At 35.7% G+C, this 22,531-nt stretch overlaps 1 protein-coding gene across 1 annotated transcript in view; it reads left to right on the top strand.

Annotated features, from left to right (window-relative positions):
* The window catches only part of SEMA3E (semaphorin 3E), a 246,736-nt gene that overhangs the window by 196,720 nt on the left and 27,485 nt on the right, over positions 1-22,531 (top strand). Inside the window, exons 6-13 of the mRNA XM_080819075.1 lie at positions 7,325-7,444; positions 8,965-9,107; positions 10,150-10,264; positions 10,671-10,740; positions 13,630-13,774; positions 15,930-16,152; positions 19,228-19,319; positions 22,086-22,127. Of these exons, the coding sequence (XP_080675201.1) occupies positions 7,325-7,444; positions 8,965-9,107; positions 10,150-10,264; positions 10,671-10,740; positions 13,630-13,774; positions 15,930-16,152; positions 19,228-19,319; positions 22,086-22,127 (950 nt within the window). The remainder of the gene's footprint in view (positions 1-7,324; positions 7,445-8,964; positions 9,108-10,149; positions 10,265-10,670; positions 10,741-13,629; positions 13,775-15,929; positions 16,153-19,227; positions 19,320-22,085; positions 22,128-22,531) is intronic.

Here is a 22,531-nt window from a genome sequence, read left to right as displayed (position 1 = left end):
ACTATCCAATTATTGGGTTTGGTGACTAGCCAAATAAAAATTTAGGAAATACAAATTATCCAATACAAATACAAATACAAATATATAAATAAATATTTAAGAGAGGGAGAAAGGGGATGGTGAGCAGAGGGAGAGAGAGAATCTCAAGCAGTCGCCGTGCCCAGTGGGGAGCCCAGCACAGGGCTCCATCTCCACCAGAGCTGAAATCAAGAGTTGGACACTTAACTGAATGAGCCACCCAGGCACCCTAGGAAATATTTTCTTTATGTCATATATCATTTTGGCCAGCAAGGAAAATACTGGCTGACTCTTTTTCATCAGCTCTGTTGGATATACTGTTGCAATATTCTTAATAAGTTTATAACACCTTTAGTAACGGCAGGATTTTCCTTGTACCTTGCCCTCTCGATTCTATTGCCTTTTTTTTTTTTTTAAAGATTTTATTTATTTATTTGACAGAGAGACAGATCACAAGTAGGCAGAGAGGCAGGCAGAGAGAGGAGGGGGAAACAGGCTCCCTGCCGAGCAGAGAGCCCGATGTGGGACTCGATCCCAGGACCCTGGGATCATGACCTGAGCCGAAGGCAGAGGCTTTAACCCACTGAGCCACCCAGGCGCCCCGATTCTATTGCCTTTTTAAAAAAATATTTTATTCTGACTCAGATTTGTAGTTCCAGGTGTAATTTAATATTTATCACACCTGACATGACTATGACATGCTAACATGCATGTTACTAGCATTTGGGGGAAAAGCGCTCTAATTTGTCACATACTTTTTCTTTGCTTTCAAAGTGTTAGCTTTGTTATTAGGATATTTTTAGGATGACCTCTCGAAAGTTAAAGACTTACTAAATTTTATTTCAACAAATAACTATGAATAAAATATCGTAGGCCCTGAAATCTTCTTTCTACATTCTATTTGGTCCTATCTTACCATTTTTAGCAAATAAAATTACAAAAGTTTATAGCCGCTGAAATTTTCTTCCTGTACTTTTATTCATAATAATGAGACCTTTGTGAACATATCTCCTCGTTATATATTCTGTACATTGAAGGTCAGTGTTGACTGAATGAAAGGGAGTTGGAATATATGCAGAGGAAATTTAAGTGATTATTTTAAGCTATCAATGGCATTAGTTTTTTAAAACAAATGTTCCTTTTAAATTAATTATATCCAGGACAGAGTTATGAATGAGTAGTTCTGGCACAAAATATGACTTAATAATATTAGAAAAATAAATGAAAAATCTTAAGTGAAGATAAAATGTATGTCTTTATAAATGTAACCTCTGTAAATGTAACAAATGAAGTATATCTCCTTATTTCTTGAATTCACCCCAACTGTACAGAAATTTAGACTTAAAGTCATTCCTTTGCCATGTTCCTGTCCTTAAAGAATGTGTATAATTTCTTATCCAACTTTCTTGCTCTCTCACATTTGGCACAATGCCAGTTAGCCACATGCTCGTGGCTTCTGACTTTACTGGTCCCTGTGAGCCTCTTTGGATATTTTGCTTATGGATTCCTCAAAACAAACAAACAAAAATGATAAGGCTAGAAGAAGAAAAGTCCAACTACAACTGTATAACTAATTCAAGGATATATTCTGCCTGGTTGCTTTTAGCACCCTAATCAGAGTGTGACTGTGAACTGGGATGTGGGTATTGGAATATATATCTCATTCTTATCCAATCTCATCCTCGCACGTGTATTTTGTTTTATATGCAATGACACATGTTATAGTGATTCTATAAAACAGTGCATCTGATATTTGAATGACTTTCTAACAAAATTATACAACTCAGTTATGAAATGAAGCAGTTAATTCCATCGTTAGCCATGTGCTGTCCATGAGGCAAGTATATTTCACATTATTTAGTTGTGTAGACGTTTGCAACACAAATAGGAGAAATGCTTGAGTAAAACCTAAGAAGATAAAAAGCATGGAAAACTGTGACGTTTGTCTTACCAAACAACTAAAATCTGTATTTCTAACATGGTAACTAAAAACTCAAGTAATAAGTATCTGGGCCCACGAGCAAAACTGCTGAGAATGGTAGGTTTCCTAAAACATGAAGGCAATGCAGTATGCTTAACTGAAACTTCAGTTAGAGTTCGTTCTGTTAAAAAGGAGTTGTGTAGAAAACTATTGTAATGATCCATTTTAACTTAGAATTATTTACAGTGGATTTGTTTTTATATATTGTCAAGAGTCAAATGATTCTTATTTTCTTCCATATAAGCTGTTTAGTGTAGACACAGTCTTTGAGCGCTGAAACTATTAGGGACAGATACCGGAAGAAAACAGGAAGTAGGCAATAGCCAGGCACATGGGAGGTGAAGCAGGAAAAGAGATGCAGAATTTAGGCAAAACATTTCCAGGCAGAGAGAACGGAAAAGTTTGGCAGGCTCAAGAAATTACATGTAGGTCTCTGTGATTTTATAAGTAATGAAGACCATGAGATATCGAAAAGCAGATTTCAAGCCGGGGGCTTAGTGTGACAGATTTCCAATGCAGAACTGTTCCCACTGTTATTGTGTCTGTACAGAGAGCCTATGTTGAGCATGACAATAATAAGTTACATTCACCTGTCAAAACACCCTGCAGATGCTCTATTTTTTTTAATTATAACCACACTTGACCATCTAAAATTAACATGACATCCGTCACCCTCAGAATTCAGTGCTATAACAAATGAAATGTAATATAGGGCATAAAAATCAAGTTGGTTATTTATATTCAGAATATTGAAATAGATACCAGTTAAACTTGTGGCTAAGCTAATACATTTATTAAATATCATGTCTTCATAGACCTACAAAACTGAAAACTTGGATAGTTCTATTCCTATCATTGAAACTCTAGAAGATAGTTTTTTTTTTTTTTTAATTTTTTTTAATTTGACAGAGATCACAAGTAGGCAGAGAGGCAGGCATAGACAGACAGGGGAAAGCAGACTCCCCGCTGAGCAGAGAGGCCGATGAGGGGCTTGATCCCAGGACCCTGGGATCATGACCTGAGCCGAAGGCAGAGGCTTTAACCCACTGAGCCACCCAGGTGCTCCAAGATGTTTTTTATTTATATGAAAACTTTCTCTTTTTAATCCATGAAAATATGATTTATCCAGGTTTTTTTATACTCTAAAATACCAAGGTATTGATTCATAAATTTACCCTAATTATATCAAATGGTTATAATTTTAAAGTTTTCAGTTGAGATATGGTACATATGTACTATATGTATCGCTGTAAGTAGTATCAATTATAATGATGCTGAATATGTTGGCTCATTTAATTACTATTAGGTAATAGTTGTGCCTAAGGCTTATTCTACTTGATGATTTTTCGTAAAAGTTTTTTTTTTTTCCTTAGGAAGATTTTTTACCAAACATGACTATTATGTGACTATGAATTTATTTTGTTCTTTACACTAATAATAAGCTATGAAAGGAGAATCTTTCCCTTCTGAGAAAAGTCTAACATTTCCAACAGAAACACATTTGGTTCCATTTACACAGCATCGAGTTTTTAGCACCTGTCTGGTTTCTTTGAAGTTTAAGTCATACATCTCATATTGTGTTATTTGAATTGTTCACAAACTATTTTCTTTTATCCGAATACAAAAAGGGAAATTGGGTAAAATTGGTAATATATCGTCTTTTCCTTTGTGCAGATAATGTGCCTTGGATGTGGTATTATTTGGTATCATAGGGCTGCCATCTAGTGTCTCCAAGCGGTACTTGTTTGTTAAATTTATGAAATTGATTAAAATGAGTAGAACTTTGATAGGGTGTTTCAGATTGGGATAAGTGCAATAATTGTTGTGAACTAATATGAAGATTATTTTCTCATAATAGTAATGTTTTCAAATATTGACGTTCTAGAAGTCTTTTAAGATATTAAGTGAAATCAGATATTAAAAACAAGAAATAGAAAATTGTCATGATTTTTAAGAAATTTATTTTTTTGTACCTGTTGTGCATTAAGCATTTGGCCAAGTCCATATTAGAAAAATAAGTTTTGTTTAGAATAATTCTCCAGGGGCGCCCGGGTGGCTCAGTTGGTTGAGCGACTGACTGCCTTCGGCTCAGGTCATGATCCTGGGAGTCCTGGGACTGAGACCTGCATTGGGCTCCCAGCTCCATGGGGAGTCTGCTTCTCCCTCTGACCTCCCCTCTCATGCTATCTCTCACTCTGTCTCTCTCTCAAGTAAGTAAATAAAATCTTTTAAAAAATAAGATAATTTTCCAAAATGGCCTTTATATTTTATATGGGGAATGTAAGTTAAAAAATAACAAAAACATTTCAGAAAAATCCTCACTCTGGTAGTTCAGTAGTCAATGACCCACCTCTTGTGGGTCAACTCATTCTTTTATGCTATAAAGTTGATGTTCCCCAAGGCCTTTTAATGAATTTAACATGACTCTTACCCATGTTCAAGGAGTGCAGAATGCCTCCCACAAACGGTTTATATCCCTAACCACTAAATGCATTTTATCTCAAAATATGCCTTCACCACACACAGATATAACTTTCTGATGAATATAACATTAACTGGCTCTGATATAAATTATGTTGCTTTTTTTCCTTCTGTTACCAAAGAACATGCTTAAATAAGAGTTCTAATGTAATTTTTTTTCTATCAAATTATGTTTTCAGTCCAGAGATAAAGCATCTTTGTTTTTCTTTTCTGTTACTTTCCTTATCACACCTCTCACTTAGTGTACATTCAAGTGTATGGAATGAACTCAATAAATCCAGTTTTGTTTTTTTTTAACTTGTTATCTGGAAAATTTTCAAATCCAGGAAAAAAAATGAAAGAGGAGTAAAATTTACACCTTTATACCATTTACCTGAATTCATCAATTGTTAATTCTAATACTTTGCCACATTTATCTCTTCTTTTCCTATTTCTCTCTTATTACATAGATGTATAGTTTAAAAGCAGATTCCTTTGTGGGAAAACCTGGATTTTATTTATCTTTTTCCTATATATTTTTTAAATATCCCTAGTGAATTTTGTGAACCAAAGAAGCTATTTACATTTACTTGTCTTTGTGTAAATGAACGTTAGTTTGTTATTATAATATTTTTAAAAGCCTATTTTTCCTAAGCCTTCAAATTCAATCGATATCTCATTTTTTCTATTTTAAATCTGCTATAACAAAAGCAATTATCTTTACTTTTTAAAAAGTAAGTCAGTTAATTCAAGTTGAAAATAAACTTCTCCTATAAAGTGTCCCGTTGACAGCACATTTGATTACTTTCTCAAATTGTAAACCATACAAACATATTTGGTTTATTCAAGTTTTTTTTCAAAGTTTTAAAGGCCTTATCTTAGAAAAAAAACCCTTTATAAATATTGAAATAATTTTAAAAATCTAATAAAATGTATAACGTGAGGATCACCTGGGTGGCCCAGTTGGTTGAGTGTCTGACTCTTGATTTTGGCTCAGGTCATGATCTCAGGGTTGTGGGATCAAGTCCTGAATGGGGCTCTGTGCTCAGCAGGGAGTCTGTTGGAGATTTTCTCCCTCTCCCTCTGCCCCCACCTCTCTCTGTCTCTCTAAAATAAATAAATAAATCATTAAAAAACTAAAATTTATAGGGGTGCCTGGGTGGCTCAGTGAGTTAAAGCCTCTGCCTTCAGCTCAGGTCATGATCCCGGGGTTCTGGGCTCGAGCCCCGCATGGGGCTCTCTGCTCAGCAGGGAGCCTGCTTCCCTTCCTCTCTCTCTGCCTGCCTCTTTGCCTGCTTGTGGTCTCTGTCTGTCAAATAAATAAATAAAATTTAAAAAAAAAAACCACTAAAATTTATAAACGTGAAATCGAGTTCTCTTAAATTCTGTTTATATACTTGGCCGGATTTTTATACCTGTAACTTTAAAAATTCTAATTCTAAAATCAATTATTCATTTAAATGTACTAAATTAGAGATAGTTAATTTGAATTCTCTTAAACTTTAAAGCACTTCAAATGCCATATGTACATGTTCCATATTTAACAGGAAAACATTAATACATTGAGCTCAGTATCAGCTCTATATTTTTAAACTGACCAGAATTGTATGATACTCATTATGAGAATTTTACTGCCCTAAATTGAGGGTGCTGCTTCTATTGATCTGATACTATCATTTGCTTCTTTTAGAGATTTTTGCCAAAGACAGGACACCTGAACTGCATATGCCCAGGACAATGCCTCTGGCCCCACTCATGGGCACACTGATTATCTTTTGTTGTCCCTAAGACAAAAGAGAACTCCCAAGTTCCTATGCTTGAGAGGTATTAGTCTTTCTGCAGCAACCTTTACCTTTATTTTATTTTCCTATTATATTTTGTCCTCTTCCCATAAGCTATTTTAATGTTTTTCTGGTTATTTCCAAGGACACACGTTGTCATTTCTTGGGAAACCCTGCGTACATTTGTGATTCCTTGATCCGATTTTCAGACTGGGTCCTCCACCGCATGTTATAACTAACTTTGTTCATTCTGTTAACTGACTGATTAAATTATAAATTCTTTATATCGTTCCCATCTATGCCATGACTTACAAATTAAATGACAGTGAATTGGATTATTTACAGCTTTGTCAGACATTGTGGTTCCTATACTAAAATCATGTTCATGGAAGCAATCTCTTGTTTTAAGAAGGATTTGAGTTAGCTGTCTTGCATATAATACCACTAATAATAATATAAAAATTAATAATAATACCCTGATGATATAAAGGTTAAAAGAAGTTTAGTAAAATAAAATGAACCAGCTTACCTGTGAAATACTCATATAGGTCTGGGGCACCTGGGTGGCTCATTTGGTTAAAAGTCAGGCTCTTGATTTCAGATCAGGTCATGATCTCAGAGTCATTAGATCAAGCCTTTCAGTAGGCTCTGCACTCAGCGGGGAGCCTGCTTGAGATTCTTTCTCTCTGCCCCTCCCCCCAATTTGTGTGTGTGTTCTCTCTCTCAAATAAATGAATACATCTTAAAAAATAGATTCATATAGGTCTTATGAATATATATGCCAGCTGTTGTTTGAAGTGCCTCACTCTTTACAATATTTTTGAGCGCTAGTCCTGTTTGGGAATGGGGAAACTGAGGCACAGAAAGGTTAAGCAACTAGCCCAAGCTCACACAGCTCGTAAGTGGCCGTGGATATTCCAATCCTAGTGATCTCACAGTACCATCCATGCTCTTGCAGTAGTATCCATTTCACAAGGTCATATTCACAGTAAACCTGGATATGTTTGATATCATTGTGGCTTATAGATTGTTGTCAGATCCAGAAACAAACACTGACTTCTTCTTAACTCCTTTTTCCATGTAGGTAGTGAGTTGTTTACTGGACTCTACAGTGATTACTGGGGCAGAGATGCTGCAGTCTTCCGGACCATGGGGCGATTGGCTCCTATTCGCACCGAGCATGATGATGAGCGCCTCTTGAAAGGTAGGGTTCAGGAGGAAGGAGCATGTAAGTCGGAACTGAAAACAACTCTAGAACTCATGGGAAATTTGCTGTTTTGATCATAATCATAATACAAATGTCTTTTACAGTTTTTACAAATTTCAGAATTTTAGCAATATTCTAAATTAAAATATTCCTAAATTAAATTATATTAAAATATAATTTTATATCAGGATGAACTGGCTCTATTATAAAACCAAATTGACGGGGCACCTGGGTGGCTCAGTCGTTAAGTGGCTGCCTTTGGCTCAGGTCATGATCCCAGGGTCCTGGGATGGAGCCCCGCATCGGGCTCCCTGCTCAGTGGGAAGCCTGCTTCTCCCTCTCCCACTCCCCCTGCTTGTGTTCCCTCTCTCACCATCTCCCTCTCTGTCAAATAAATAAATAAAATCTTAAAAAAAAACAAAAAACAAATTGCCCTCATAGCAATACTTAGAAATCAGGATTTAAATGAAGAAAATAAGCCAAATATATGAAAAGCAAAAAAAAAAAAAAAAACCTTTTTATCCAATAAGTTGTTTTGTCCTCTTGTCAGTTGGTATATTTTTGGATCAATTGATTGCTTTGCTTATTATAATGGGATCACATTTTTTTAGAGACGAATAAAATTCTAGGAAAATCACTAGTCATTCACTGACAGAATCCTTTTAAGGAATAATGTTTATGTTTTGGCACAGTGGTCTATCCAGGCATTGAAGTAACACTTAATAATGAATTTTTAAAATCATTTTTAGCCTTTTTATTAAGCTTTAGAGTACATAATCATTATTGGCAGCATGTTATCATTAAAATATTTAACGTAGTATATTAAGCAAGGGTTGTTCACTCCGATCCCTTAGACTACAAACACAAAGACTTAAAATAAATTTTCTTTTTTAAAATATTCTATTTACTTATTAGAGAGAGAGAGAGAGTACAAGTAGGGGGGAGGCACAGAGAGAGAGAGGGAGCAACAGATTTCTCCAGCGAGCAGGGAGCCCAACGTGGGGCTCGACCCCAAGACCCTGGAATCATGACTTGAGCCAAAGGCAGACACTTAATGACTGAGCCACCCTGGCGCTCCTAAAATAAATTTTCTACCTTAAAACTAAAATGGTCCTCCATGAGCTGCACTGGTAGATAATCTATGAATTTGAAAAAGTGATAAACTTCTCTACTCAACTATTTTACGTGTATTTATGTTGACTTTTACATACATGGGAGGAAATTTATGGAGATGATCACCATCATGCCTCTAATCTGTTCTTTGAATGCAATTTAAGATATGTTGTTTGAAATTGGTTTTTCCTTTCTTGACTCTTATTTTCCATTTAAATTGTCTTCTCCTAGATCTAAACAAAACTGTTGGTTTGCAAAGAGAGTGGAGATCTCTACATGATTTTACCGTTGATAGAAAATCTCAAGGAAGAGCCCTTTTTTGAAACTGAAGCATCCATGTGATATGCAATTTATTAGAATAACCTAGCATTTTACTTTTCTTCTACTTTTCTTTAAATCTGTAGAACCAAAATTTGTAGGTTCATATATGATTCCTGACAACGAAGACCGAGATGACAACAAAGTCTATTTCTTTTTTACTGAGAAGGCCCTGGAGGCAGAGAGCAACGCGCACGCAATTTACGCCAGAGTGGGGCGACTCTGTGTGGTGAGGACCGCCTTCCTCCCTCGTTCCGCGTGCTTATCTCCCAATTTACTGTCAGGTCTTGGTGATTGTATTGTCGGCTTTCTACTTGAACATATTTTCTGGCAAAAAAATAAATAAATAAATAAATAATAAGGAAGATGTTCTAGGATTCTATAGGCTGCCTAACAGTATTTGCTACCTAATCTTTAGACTTAACATCTCCTGAAGGTTTTATCTTAGAAGAGCTGTGCCTTTTGTGTGAGCTTCCTCATTTTCCAACCCCTACTAAGAAGAGCTAGTCTGTAGTTAGGCTGTACTTCTTCCCACACAGAAGTTTGAGCTCCCCTTTTAAAAATTAATTTAACCAAGGTCTTTTTAGTTTCTTTAGTCCACATACTGAGTAATGTATGTTATGGTTCAACAGATCATTTGATTGATTCTTTAGAAAAAACATCTGTGGTTGCTTGGGTATTCAGATAGGCTGTTAGTGAATATTCAAAACCAACTGACGTAGCAATATATATTGAGAGAATGCTAGTAATATTACAAATGTAAAGTTTGATATTTAAGAATAAATTTAAGAGGAAGTTTATATATACATATCTATGTCCATGTATGTACATTTGTGTGTGTATATGTGTGCAAATAATATGTACGTACTGTGTATGTATGTATTTCAGACTGTTTTTTTCTTTTAGAAAAAAAGAGTGGTTGTTTTCTGTATCTCCAAGATAAGCAGATTATTTATCATTAAAATAATAATGAAGTTTATTGTATTATAAAAGCCACTACTTTTAAAGGATAGACCACTCTATTAACATTCTTTAATGTTGGGAAAGTATAATTAATGGCTCAGAGTGAAAGTATACTAACAAGGCAGAATGTGCAAGCCTCAAATAGTTTTTATGGGAAATTGCAGGTATGGTATTATTTGAGGATTCGGCTACACTTTCCAGATTAAATTAAAAAATTGCAACTGTTCTCATCTGCATGTTTAATAATACGCAGTTAGTTGTGGTTGAAGCCCTTTAGGTACTCACTCACCTGCTTTTGTTCATTGCAGAATGATGTAGGAGGACAGAGGATACTGGTGAATAAGTTCAGCACTTTCCTAAAAGCCAGACTGGTCTGCTCAGTACCAGGCATGAATGGAATTGACACCTATTTTGATGAATTAGGTAAATCTTCTCGAGAGAATCAAGTTGTGCTCTTTGATGTGTGTTCCTCTCTCTACCCCTCTCTATCTCTAGCACGTATGGAAACTTGCTTCCCACAATGAGCAAGTTTCTCTTCTTTTCACTGTGGCCTGGTCTGCATGGTGGGGTCAGGGGAGTTGCAGGAACAGGCGATCGTCCCCGTAGCTGGCAGTCAGCACCTCATTTCTTCCTTGTGGCCCAGCTCAGGGTCATCCTGAACAGCCAGGTGTTTTACTCTGTGGTGATTTGGTCACGGTTGTATGACTGTGTATGGACAGAAACTGATGTCTTACATCTGCAGTGGGTTCTAAGCTATTTTATGTCAATGTATTTTCTTTATGTGCAAAGAGGACTAAAAATACTTATCTAATGGTCTTTAATTTTCCAGAGGATATTTTCTTGCTGCACACCAGAGATCATAAGAACCCAGTAATATTTGGGCTCTTTAACACTACCAGGTAAGAAATTCATAGGATCTATAAAAACATGATGAAATGAAACACGTCTTACTCCTTCACTGTGTATGTAAGTTGGAAATACTGTTAACCCGTTGTCGCCGTTTATTATTTTATGTCACCAATTTCTCTTTGTTCTCTTATGTTTGCAATTGTTCTTTTACTTTTAAAGCCATGATCTCAGTTCAGATCTTTATTTGTTTCTGTTTGAAATGCCCCAGCCTCCGTCTGTGCTCAGTATCCTAATCCCCTTCCGCTCTGACCTACAACGGAATGATTTGCTTCTCACGGTTTATAAGGTATTTGTTCCATGCTATCGAGGCTAGCATAATTCTTTTAATTGTCACGTAGTTTTCCAATCACGTTTTCAAGGCTCTCTGTCAACTGTTAGCCACTTAGCTTTGGAAGTTTTTCCTATAAGATTATACCTTCACAGAATCTATTTCTAACTCATTAGGGTTCGTTCCATCACTATGATTTTATTTGCCCACTTGTTTTGCTTCAAATGACTCTCTTCCAACACTGACTTTTATCAGTTCTCTAGTGCTGGTCGGTTGCCATCCGTATGAAATACTCCTTGATACCTAAATCACAGAGCACTTTGCGCACTCCTTTACTCAGGTGGCCCTGCTCCCATGTACCTTCATAGCAAACATGGGTTCGTGATTTGCCTACCATGTTTTAAATTTAAATAAGCTGATATAATCTATTATTTTTCTCTTTAACATGTTTGTATTTTGCCCATCGAAGAGTGTTGGAAAAATATGAAATATCATTTCACATACATGTGTCAGTATATGAATGAAAAAATATCATTAGAATCAGTTTTGGTTGAAAGTTTACATATGTAATTTCCTGAGTGTGTCTTTCCAAATAGGAGAGAGTGGATGTGAGATGACTGGAATGAGAAATCAAGAATATTCCTTTGGGTGCCTGGGTGACTCAGATGGTTAAGCATCTGACTCTTGACTTTGGCTAAGGTCATGATCTCAGGGTCTTGAGATGGAACCCCATGTTGGGCTCTGCTCTCAATGCAGTTGGCTTGAGATTCTCTCCCTTCCTCTTTCCCTTCCTCTATTTTCCCTTGTACTTGTGCTTTCTCTTTCTCTCAAATCAATAATTAAAAAAATATATGCTCATATCTCTTGAAAGGGATAGAATGATCAAGTTCCCCTCCTCTTTTGCATTGCACTGGACTTAAACTATTATAATCATGTTTATTTTGTTTGCTCAGGGTCTCTCCACAAAGCTTTTGTTTGTTTTTTTTTCAGCAGAAGATTTCTTATACTCACTCTGAAAAAAATAATAAAGTTCTTTCAAAAAATATTGTGCTATTTTAAGGAGACCTTTTCTTCAACAGAGAAACATGGAAACAATTTCGCTATCAGCTCATCGTTGATGCAAAGTAAAGTAGTGAATGTAGATTAGTAGTTGTCACAGTCCACAGAAAATCCTTTTTTTTTTTTTTAAAAAACATCATATTTATTCTTATGCCGGTGAAGAATTTATACGTTGCATTCTAATTCCATGGCTTTATATAACAAATAAAAGCTACGGATCACCAGAATAGGTTTTCTGTGGGTTCGTTTGGTCAGTTTATAAGCTACTTTCCTAAGTGTTAGCATAATGGATCTGTCTAGATTTCAAAGACAACACATTATTTTCTTCCATAATTTCAATTTGACTGTTCAGTTTATACATAAATCTGTGGAAAAGGCTTCCCAGCTGTTACCTGACGTAACAGTTGATATTTGTAACGTGGTGATCAAAGGTTTATTGCCACGTTGGTAGGGAGACCATCCCTGGTTTTCTCAGTATCGCAGGCATTTCCAATTGCTTCAAGGTGTGTTACAGAATGTGTGAGTTGATGTCCTAGGACAGGAACGTAACTGCTGTTCTACAGGTGTCTCCCTGCGTAGGACCTTCTACATTTAGAAAGAACTGTGCATTGTGCAGAGCACGTTCCCAAACATTAATTATTTTGATTCTCACAGGAGACTGGGGACATGTTAGAATTCATTCACATCATGCAAAATTAAGATATATGGTCAAATTTTTAAAACAAATCACTTTAAAATATCCTTTCACAGAATCTTATCACAAATGATCCCAGTAAAACTTGCTATTGTTACTCATCGGCTCTCTTTATCCTTTGCAAGTAGAACTTAAAAAAAAAAAAAAAATGTGATTTCACTTGCTGCTAGTTCTGGAGGTAAAGAATTCAAGTTTTACATAATTTAAGTCATTCTCCCCCAAATTAATGTAGTTCAGCACAGTCATCTTTCCACTCTGGGACAGTTTCAGTGGCCTGGTGGTCACTGGAGGAAGGGATATATGGCAAGCCTATTGATGCCTCTGTGACCCCAAGGTAAAGAATGGAACAAAGCCCCAAAGTTTCATAAGACTTTAACTTGTTATTTGATCATATGCACTGAGAAATAAAATAAAATTTGAACAGAATTAGCAGTATTAACAGCACAGAGATTGGGCAAACACTGTCTACTCTGAGTATAAACAACAGACAAGGAGACAAAGCTTAAAATTAATAATTCAGCTTAGGAATGAATCTTTTTAAATAGTCAGGTCCTATTTTCCTTCATAAAAATATAAAAACACAATGTCAGATTAGCAATAATGTGAGGTGACAGGTGTCACTTTTTTTAGTCAAACAATGTCATTTTCAGTTTATTGTAATAAGAAGGTAAAGAAATGGTAAGTTTTAGAGTTCCAGTACTTGAAATATTGCAGTAGTTAATATTTCTAGAATATCCTCTATTTAAGAGATTGCAACTTTTTTATCCAAAAGACTTCTTTTCTCTGTACTCTGAGGTGTGTGACTAGCTGACTGCTAGTCAGTTCCAGAAGAGTAATTATCTTTTTTTTTTTTTCCAGTAATATATTTAGAGGACATGCAATATGTGTCTATCATATGTCTAGCATCCGGGCAGCCTTTAATGGACCGTACGCGCATAAGGAAGGACCTGAATACCACTGGTCACTCTATGAAGGAAGAGTCCCTTATCCAAGGCCTGGTTCCGTAAGTTTAGGCATTTAAAAAAGTATTCTTATTTTTTTAAAGGCTCTCTTAGTAATATTTTGTTCAGTGTTTCAGATGCTTTACAAAACTTCCGTTAAACAGTTGAGAAATTTTACACCCCAAAATTAAGAAATAACGGTAAAGAAATATCACTTCTTATATCTGGTTGTATGCTTTTTATTTAATGAAAAAAATCTATGAAAAAAATCTTAGCAACATTATAAAGTGTATATTATCATTGCTATTTTGGCTGTCTAAGTAACCCCAACTGAAATTGTATTTTTAAGATACTGGTGAACACAGAAACATCCAATAAAAAGAGCGTCGTCCTCCTCCATTTCTTCAGAAGAATTAGTGCCACATGCATTTGCAAGGGGGAGAAAGTAACCAAGTAATTACATTGTAATATTTGAGTCAGCCTCTAAGTTCCCTGGGCCATACTTTCTCCGTACTTCTCACTTTAGTGTAACTGGAAGAAGCTTTTTCTCTGCCTCACCAGAATACTTAGCATCTCGTTCAATGTCCTTGCTGGCTCCTAGAAGAAAAATTCCAATACAGAAGTGCTACTAGAGTTCCAGAAGTTTTACCACTGGCCTCTGCACTCATGCTGCCAAGATTCTCCCTAACAATCCATGCAAACTTTTGTGCTTTTTACTTATACATGTATCTAAAAATGATGATGACAATGACAATGATCATGATTTTGTATCATGTATCCTGTGCATGACTAGGTTGGCAAAATGTAGGCTCATTGTATGTGCTCAAGGACCCTGGAAAACAGACATTTAACTTGTCATACAAGTCAAAGTCTGTACTTCTTTGAGCAGCTGGTGAAAACCCATCCCTGTGTTGATTCCACAAGTACTTGAAAGTCAAGTAGAAACCATTTTTGCAGAGCCAAAATCCAAAGTGGAAACAAACCTTACCTCCATTAACAAGTGTAAAGCTTTACCATTTCAATCATTCTCACTAGCTTAAAATTATTACTTCCAGTAAGACATAAAATATACTTTATTTCACTCTATTGATTGAAATTACAATTTAAATGGAGAAAACCCACTCCTGTGGCTTTGCTGGAAATGCTTCTTGAAACCACATGGTATTAAAGGAGATTTGGAGGAAGTGACTGGTTACTGAACTGCTTCCAGGCCGGTCCAGAATGTTTCCAATTATGTATCATGTAAGTACACTCCAGTGAAAACTTCAGGCCAAATTAAGAAATATGACCTGAATTTTAAAACAAACATTAAAAATGCCCTCTTTGCAGAATCTGACTACTACACTACTGTATTTATACCTGAAAGTGGAAAATTCCTTATCAACATAACCATTGTAATTGCTGCTGATTCTGGAGGGAAATATGCAAAATGAAAGAGTACTTAATAACAAGCATGAATCAACACAGTTAAAGGTATTCCAAGAAGTGACTGAGGTGCTGTTGAACATTTATTTTTTGAGTCAGTGATTTAAGAATTCAGGCATGGTATTGCAAATATTTCTCATTTTCTCAATTTATTGTGTTGAATCCATACAGAAATAATATAAATTCATACAGATTACAGTAGAACAGAGAGGGTTTTTTTTTTCTCAATTAACACAGACAGAATTTGAATAGCTTTCTTTGTTACAGCACTAAAATTCTATAGTCAATGAGTCCATTGGAACCATCACATTATTATTTTAGTCTTAGTAATGGGAAAGCTATTCAGTGCAGTTGTGATCCTTAATCCTGGGTGGGGGATTTAACACAACAAAGAGGCTTTTTGTTTTGCTATGAAAATACATTGTTTACCTTCAGGAGTTAATTTACACTGTGAAAAAAATAAATTTCAGAAAATGGGGGAAATGATAACAATATGATGATACATATTTTTACCACCTTTGAATTGTACCATTATCATTTGTACCTCATTTTTCAAAGTTTTTGCTAACTTCTGTGTTTTTCTAGAGCTGCATGTTTGGAATGATTCAGTCTTTCTCTGCAATCTTTAATGCAGATTTTATTTTTCTAATGAAGAATTTGTGGTTACTAAATATTTCTAACTGCAGTCAATTAATTGAACACATCCATTTTCTGATAGCTTTCATAATTGATAATAAATGTGCTCCTTAGATTTAAGGCAAAAAAGCCCTGTCTTACCGATTTGCATTTCAGTGTGCCAGCAAAGTGAACGGCGGGAGATACGGAACCACCAAAGACTATCCCGATGATGCCATTCGATTTGCAAGAAGCCATCCACTTATGTACCAGCCCATAAAACCTGCCCATAAAAAACCAATCCTGGTAAAAACAGATGGAAGGTATAACCTGAAACAAATAGCAGTGGATCGAGTGGAAGCCGAGGATGGTCAATACGATGTCTTGTTCATTGGGACAGGTAAAGAGATTACAAAGTACTGAGGCATGTCTGTGGAATCTTAAAATCAATAACATTATTAGTATTAAAAAAACTATCAACAAATCTTCCGTTAATCCGTTAGCCTGTTTGAACACTGCTTATTTGCTGCAATGGAAGAGAGGATTTGGGGCAGTTACGGCACGTAATTTCTGATACACAGTCAATACTCAGTATCTTTGAAAAGTGAGTAAGAGGAGGATTGAGTCATTGATGTTAATTAACAACACTGGTTCCAAGCAGAGATTCTCACAGAGGAAGGAGCCCCCCATAGCAAGGATGGCTGTGCTGTCTGTCCCCCAGGTCCATTGCCACCTTTGGCTGTTCAGTAAGATCTCAAGGCTCTTAACCACTTGGACAACAGCTTCACCTAAATCTGTAATCACAACAGTGCTTATCAGGCCCCATCAGAATCAACCATTTGTACCAAACAGGCCAAGTGTTAATCATAATGGAGGTTAGCTTTTGGAGCAGAGCTATAATATGCTGCATTAATGAAACAAAATAATATATATGCTTAAAAGTGAAATTTTCAAATAAATCTACAATTTCACTTAATTCCATACCTTAGATCTAGCTTGTGGAAGAGAACGTGGAATCTTTTAGCATCTGGGTAATACATGACAAATTCTGTCAAGTACTTTAAAATCCTATAGCCATTTAAAAAGCCTTTTAAATCATCATTTTTTCTTTTTTTCATATGCATGATAGTCATTGCTACACCAGTTGCTTTTTAGAGGAGGAAGTTTCCTACCATACATAACCTCAGTCATGGACATAATTCTGCAGAGACATTGCAGAGACCGCGCTCAGGAACCAGATATAATTATCAACACTGGTGCTTCAGCCTCTCCGTTCATACTTTTTGAAAAAGCAAAGATTTAAGTGAGGAAACATTCATCTGATTTACAGAGATTAATCTCTGGTGTAGGCTCTATTTTATCCTTATTTTAGGAGGTTCATGTTAATAATATGCTCTGCACTGTGGATTCAAGATTAACAAAGCATCACCTTCCTTTAACAAACTTAAAATTACTTGGCCATGCATGAATTCACTCATAATGACATCTAGTAAAGTTTTTTTTTTTTTAACTTCCATAAGCAAGAATAATATTTGATAGGAGGAAGCATGGGAAAAGGTATGTTATTTTTAAATGTCCTGGAAAGGAGCAGTCATACACAGTCTATCAGTTCAAGACTGTTTTTGGAAATACTCTTTCATTAGGTTGACCAAAGCTGTTTGAAAGAATTCCAGAAACATCGGGTGTATACTTACGCTATCATGCAAACGATGTTTAACTCAGAGATATCATTGTATTGAGCCACAGCTCTACAGCACAAAAGAACCTATTTGATGAAAGTGTGAGAAGTACAACATTGGAAAACCCCACAAATGAGAGTTATTTTTCCACGCGTGCTTTAATACTCTGCGTGTGTGTGTGCGTGTGTTTATAAAATGCTATATGTAGGGAGAGAACGTCCTTATTGCAAATCACTAGTTGGAAATTAATAATTTGAATTTCATCTTTGCTTTTTGCTTGATATAATAATAATTGAAAAATAATAAAAAGTTTATTATGTGTTCTCAGCTTAAAAATTATAGTTTATATTCCTTTTCATGTACTATCCAGGTAACTCTGACTAGTTTTATTTTATTTTATTTTATGTTTTTTTTTAAGATTTTACTTATTTATTTGACAGAGATCACAAGTAGGCAGAGAGGCAGATAGAGAGAAGGAAGCAGGCTCCCTGCTGAGCAGAGAGCCCAATGTGGGGCTAGATCCCAGGACCCTGGGATCACGACCTGAGCCAAAGGCAGAGGCTTTAACCCACTGAGCCACCCAGGTGCCCCTTTACTAGTTTTATTTTAAACAAATTTCATTAACCCAACCACAAAATTTGATAATTTTTAACAAATTAGTTAAATACCATATAATTCTTGGGTCATTACCTCCAAAGAGCTTATTTTTTCTGAGCTGTTTTTAGCACTACATCAAATTATTCTTACAGACAAATTAGTGTCTTATTAAATTTTTTATTGAAAAGACCAAGCTCAGCATATCAGATATAATTAAAAATTAGGTGGAATTTTAAATTATGAATTTAAATTTATAAAACTATTGATAATTATAGAAACTAAATGGTGAGTGCAAGAGTACTTATACTGTTATCTCAATAGTATGTACTTGAAATTTTTCTTATTAAAAATGTGTGTACGTATATATTATGATATCAAATATCATTGTGCGTATATTAATATTTTTAAAATTTCTTTTATTTTTTTATTAACATATAATGTATTTTTATCCCCAGGGGTACAGGTCTGTGAATCGCCAGGTTTACACACTTCACAGCACTCACCATAGCACATACTGTCCCCAGTGTCCATAACCCCATCACCCTCTCCCGACTCCCCTCCCCCCAGCAACCCTCAGTTTGTTTTGTGAGATTAAGAGTCACTTACGGTTTGTCTCCCTCCCGATCCCATCTTGTTTCATTTATTCTTTTCCTACCCCCCAAACCCCCCATGTTGCATCTCCACTTCCTCATATCAGGGAGATCATATGATAGTTGTCTTTCTCCGATTGACTTATTTCGCTAAGCATAATACCCTCTAGTTCCATCCACGTCATCGCAAATGGCAAGATTTCATGTCCTTTGATGGCTGCATAGTATTCCATTGTAGATATATACCACATCTTCTTTATCCATTCATCTGTTGATGGACATCTAGGTTCTTTCCGTAGTTTGGCTATTGTATATATTAATACATTTTGATTTCTCAATCTTTAATTGAATTCTGAATCAAATTATTTGAAAAACAATTACATTTTATTTGGTCTTATTTTTTAGCTAATCATATAAAGTTATTTTTTTTGCTAATTGAAAATATGAATATGTAAGCAGTCATATTGTTTCAGCCAGCGATGATTAAATGTTTCATGCATCTAAATCTCAAAGCGAATTCAAATTCATAGTCCCCACATGGTTTTTAATCGTTTGGAAAACCAGATTGTGACAACCTTCTGGTTTATCTCTTCTTTTCCTTTCTTACAGATAATGGAATTGTTCTGAAAGTTATCACAATTTATAACCAAGAGACAGAGTCAATGGAAGAAGTAATTCTAGAAGAACTTCAGATATTCAAGGTACTTTTTATAAGAAGGAAAAGGAAATAGCCAACATTTATGTATTACAGACAATTGCAAATGAGTTGTAAATAGGAAAGATGTTAGGTCAGTTTTTTTTCTAACGGGTAGGTTGTGAATTCAGAATGAATTTGAAGTGAAGAATGGTTTAAAATCTATTTGATTATTGTAGACTATTCAAATGAGAAGGCCAATATTTGCCCAGCCAGCATGAAAAGAATTTCAGTATATGAACTATGACTTAAAGAAATAACACATACCACATACGAATTCCAGAATCATTATTGCAAAGTCTCATTTTACCAATGTACTACCAACCTAAACAATTAAAGCAAAACAGTAGATTTCATGTTGTGAACATTGTGATAAGTATATTGCTTTTTTCATAACATATCAATTACCACAAAGAAGTTAGTAAAAAAACTAAAAAATGATAATGCGAAGGTTAGATCTGACAATTGTATGTATGAATGTGCACACACACACACACACACACACAGACTCAAGTGTCAATATTTGTGACAGGTATGATTTTTAAAATCACTATGAGGGGCGCCTGAGTGGCTTAGTGGGTTAAAGCCTCTGCCTTTGGATCAGGTCATGATCCCAGGGTCCTGGGATCAAGCCCTACATCGGACTCTCTGCTCAACAGGAAGCCTGTTTCCCTCTCAGTCTCTCTGCCTGCCTCTCTGCCTACTTGTGATCTCTGTCCGTCAAATAAATAAATAAACTCTTTTAAAAAATAAATTAAAAAAATAAAATAAAATCACCATGAACACCACATTAGTGAATACTGGCCAGTGCTCCTAGGGGACATACAGGGTTAGGTTCCTGTGAGTCTCTAGTCACATTTTTTATCAACCGGTCAATATATAACGTTCTCGGTGTGTTTTTATTGGAAGACACCTTATTTACTGTATATTTTTGATTAACTCACATGGAGCTCATGGGCCACAGCACTATAACGTGTACATGAACAGAGTTACTTAACCTGTGTATTTTCCCGTAATACACATCACAGCCCTTTTGAAGCTTTGAAACACTAGAGAGCACTTCAGCGCTTTGCTTAGAGGCCATTTTAAACATCAAAATTGCCAGTAAAAAGCACAAAAATGTAAAAAACCGTGGCATTAAGTAGACCATGAAAAGGACACTTGTTTCGAATAGGAGCGCTGAAACAAGAAGACAGAGTGTCGCAGTCATTGATCTCAGCTGGGGTTGTACTGGTCGGGCAGCCAAAACTTACTGCCTCTCGGTGCCTGCTTGTGTTCACGAATGACCCCAGAACACTGTAAATATTAATATTGGGATTACAAATACATTTTAGCAAATAAGCAAATTTGTTTTTAAAAAAGCCTGCAAATTATTAAGATTATGCATGTTTGTGATGGAGACGTATGAAAATATGTTTATTGGTGACAAACAGTTCATTTCACCTTGGCTGTCCTGGAGATTACATTGCCTGTAGACCAAGGTTAAGCATGTTCTATCTCAACCAGAGCAGCTATGTTTTTGTTTATCTTGCGTATTGGATTTCTGTGTCAGATTTCATTTAACTTCAGGGACCATAGCTCCCCTATGAGGAGCACCTGCCACAGTGTTTTGTTCTTATCATCCCTAAGAAACATTGTCACCTGGATGAATAAATGAGGGCATGCGTGCCTGCCTAAAGCGTTCTGTAGTTTAAAATATTGACACAGGGGATTAGATTTTCTCTTTCAAAAAGTAATTCTTTGAAGGATAATCATCCACCGAGTGGATCCCACCTGCCTGTTGCTTGTCTCCTGGCAGAAACCACCGGAGTTTGTGGTACTCATTTGAGACACGTTAGTCTTAATCACCAGCCCTAGATTAACACACAGGCTCTCAAAGCTGTGTTATAGATCATCTTTCCTCTGTTGCATTTCGAAGACAATGAACTTATTCATCTTGCTCAAAGCAACCTGGGCTCATATTGATTGACTGTGAAAACTCCAACAGAAAAAGTATTTTATTGGGCCTGGATTTAAGCAATTAAAGTCACATGGTTTGTTAATAGTATCACCTATTCAGAGACAACTGTTTCACTTCTAATGGTTCAAATACTTCATAAGAAAGAACACTGTGACTCTGCTATTTATTAAAGATACTTGAGTTTCCAAAACTTGAGTAATATGCAAATGAAAATACAAAAATTACATTTCAGAAACAAATGGTGAGCTATTTAGATTATCCACTACATTTTATTAATTTATTTTAATAAACATATAATGTATTTTTATCCCCAGGGGTACAGGTCTGTGAATCGCCAGGTTTACACATTTCACAGCACTCATCATAGCACATACCCTCCCCAATGTCCATATCCCCACCACCCTCTCCCGTCCCCCCTCCCCCCAGCAACCCTCAGTCTGCTTTTTTTTTATTGAGTCTTTTATGGTTTGTCTCCCTCCCAATCCCATCTTCTTTCATTTTTTCTTTTGCTACCCTCCCAACCCCCCCCACATTGCATCTCCACTTCCTCATATCAGGGAGATCATATGGTAGTTGTCCTTCTCTAATTGTCCACTACTTTTTTCATCTTACATATCTGACCTGTTCCATTAAAAAGAGTTTTTAAAAGAAAGCAATATTTTAATGTAATTATAAGTTCCTAATGATTTGCTAAAATGAAAGCTATAGGCTAGCATAGAACTAGTCACATATCTAATATGAGTTCGGATGATTTGCAACCATATTAAAGTATGTTTCTGTATTTCTTTAAAAGCTTAAACATTTTTTTTTCAGGACCCAGTTCCTATTATTTCTATGGAGATTTCTTCAAAGAGAGTAAGTTTGTATGTATGTGCATGTGTACTTGTGTGTATATGGGAGTCATGGTCAACGATAAAGAGCAGAAATACACTTGCTTATAGATGAATAAGTTACAGTTTTATTTTGATAAAAATAGTGATTTACATGTAATGGATTTCTTTTTCTATTATTAGAAGAAGGTAGGTAAGAGTAGATTTACTTCTATAGTCATGATAGGATGCTCTTCTGTAATTTTTTTGTTGTTTTGGCAAAAATAACGGTAAATGATGGTAATACAAAAAAGTGTGCAGTGAAACACAAACATCCTCTCCACTTTACTAGAACCAGTTTCTGGTGCAAATTTCTCCAGAAAAAGTTGTTGCATATATTACCTCAAATGTATTTATAAGTGACAATTTATGTCTAGGCAAACAGGAACA

The sequence above is a fragment of the Martes martes genome (assembly GCF_963455335.1).
Source record: "Martes martes genome assembly, chromosome: 11".
Lineage (NCBI taxonomy): Eukaryota > Metazoa > Chordata > Mammalia > Carnivora > Mustelidae > Martes > Martes martes.
Note: the sequence above shows the minus strand (reverse complement) of the source record. Positions and strands in the feature narration are given on the sequence as shown.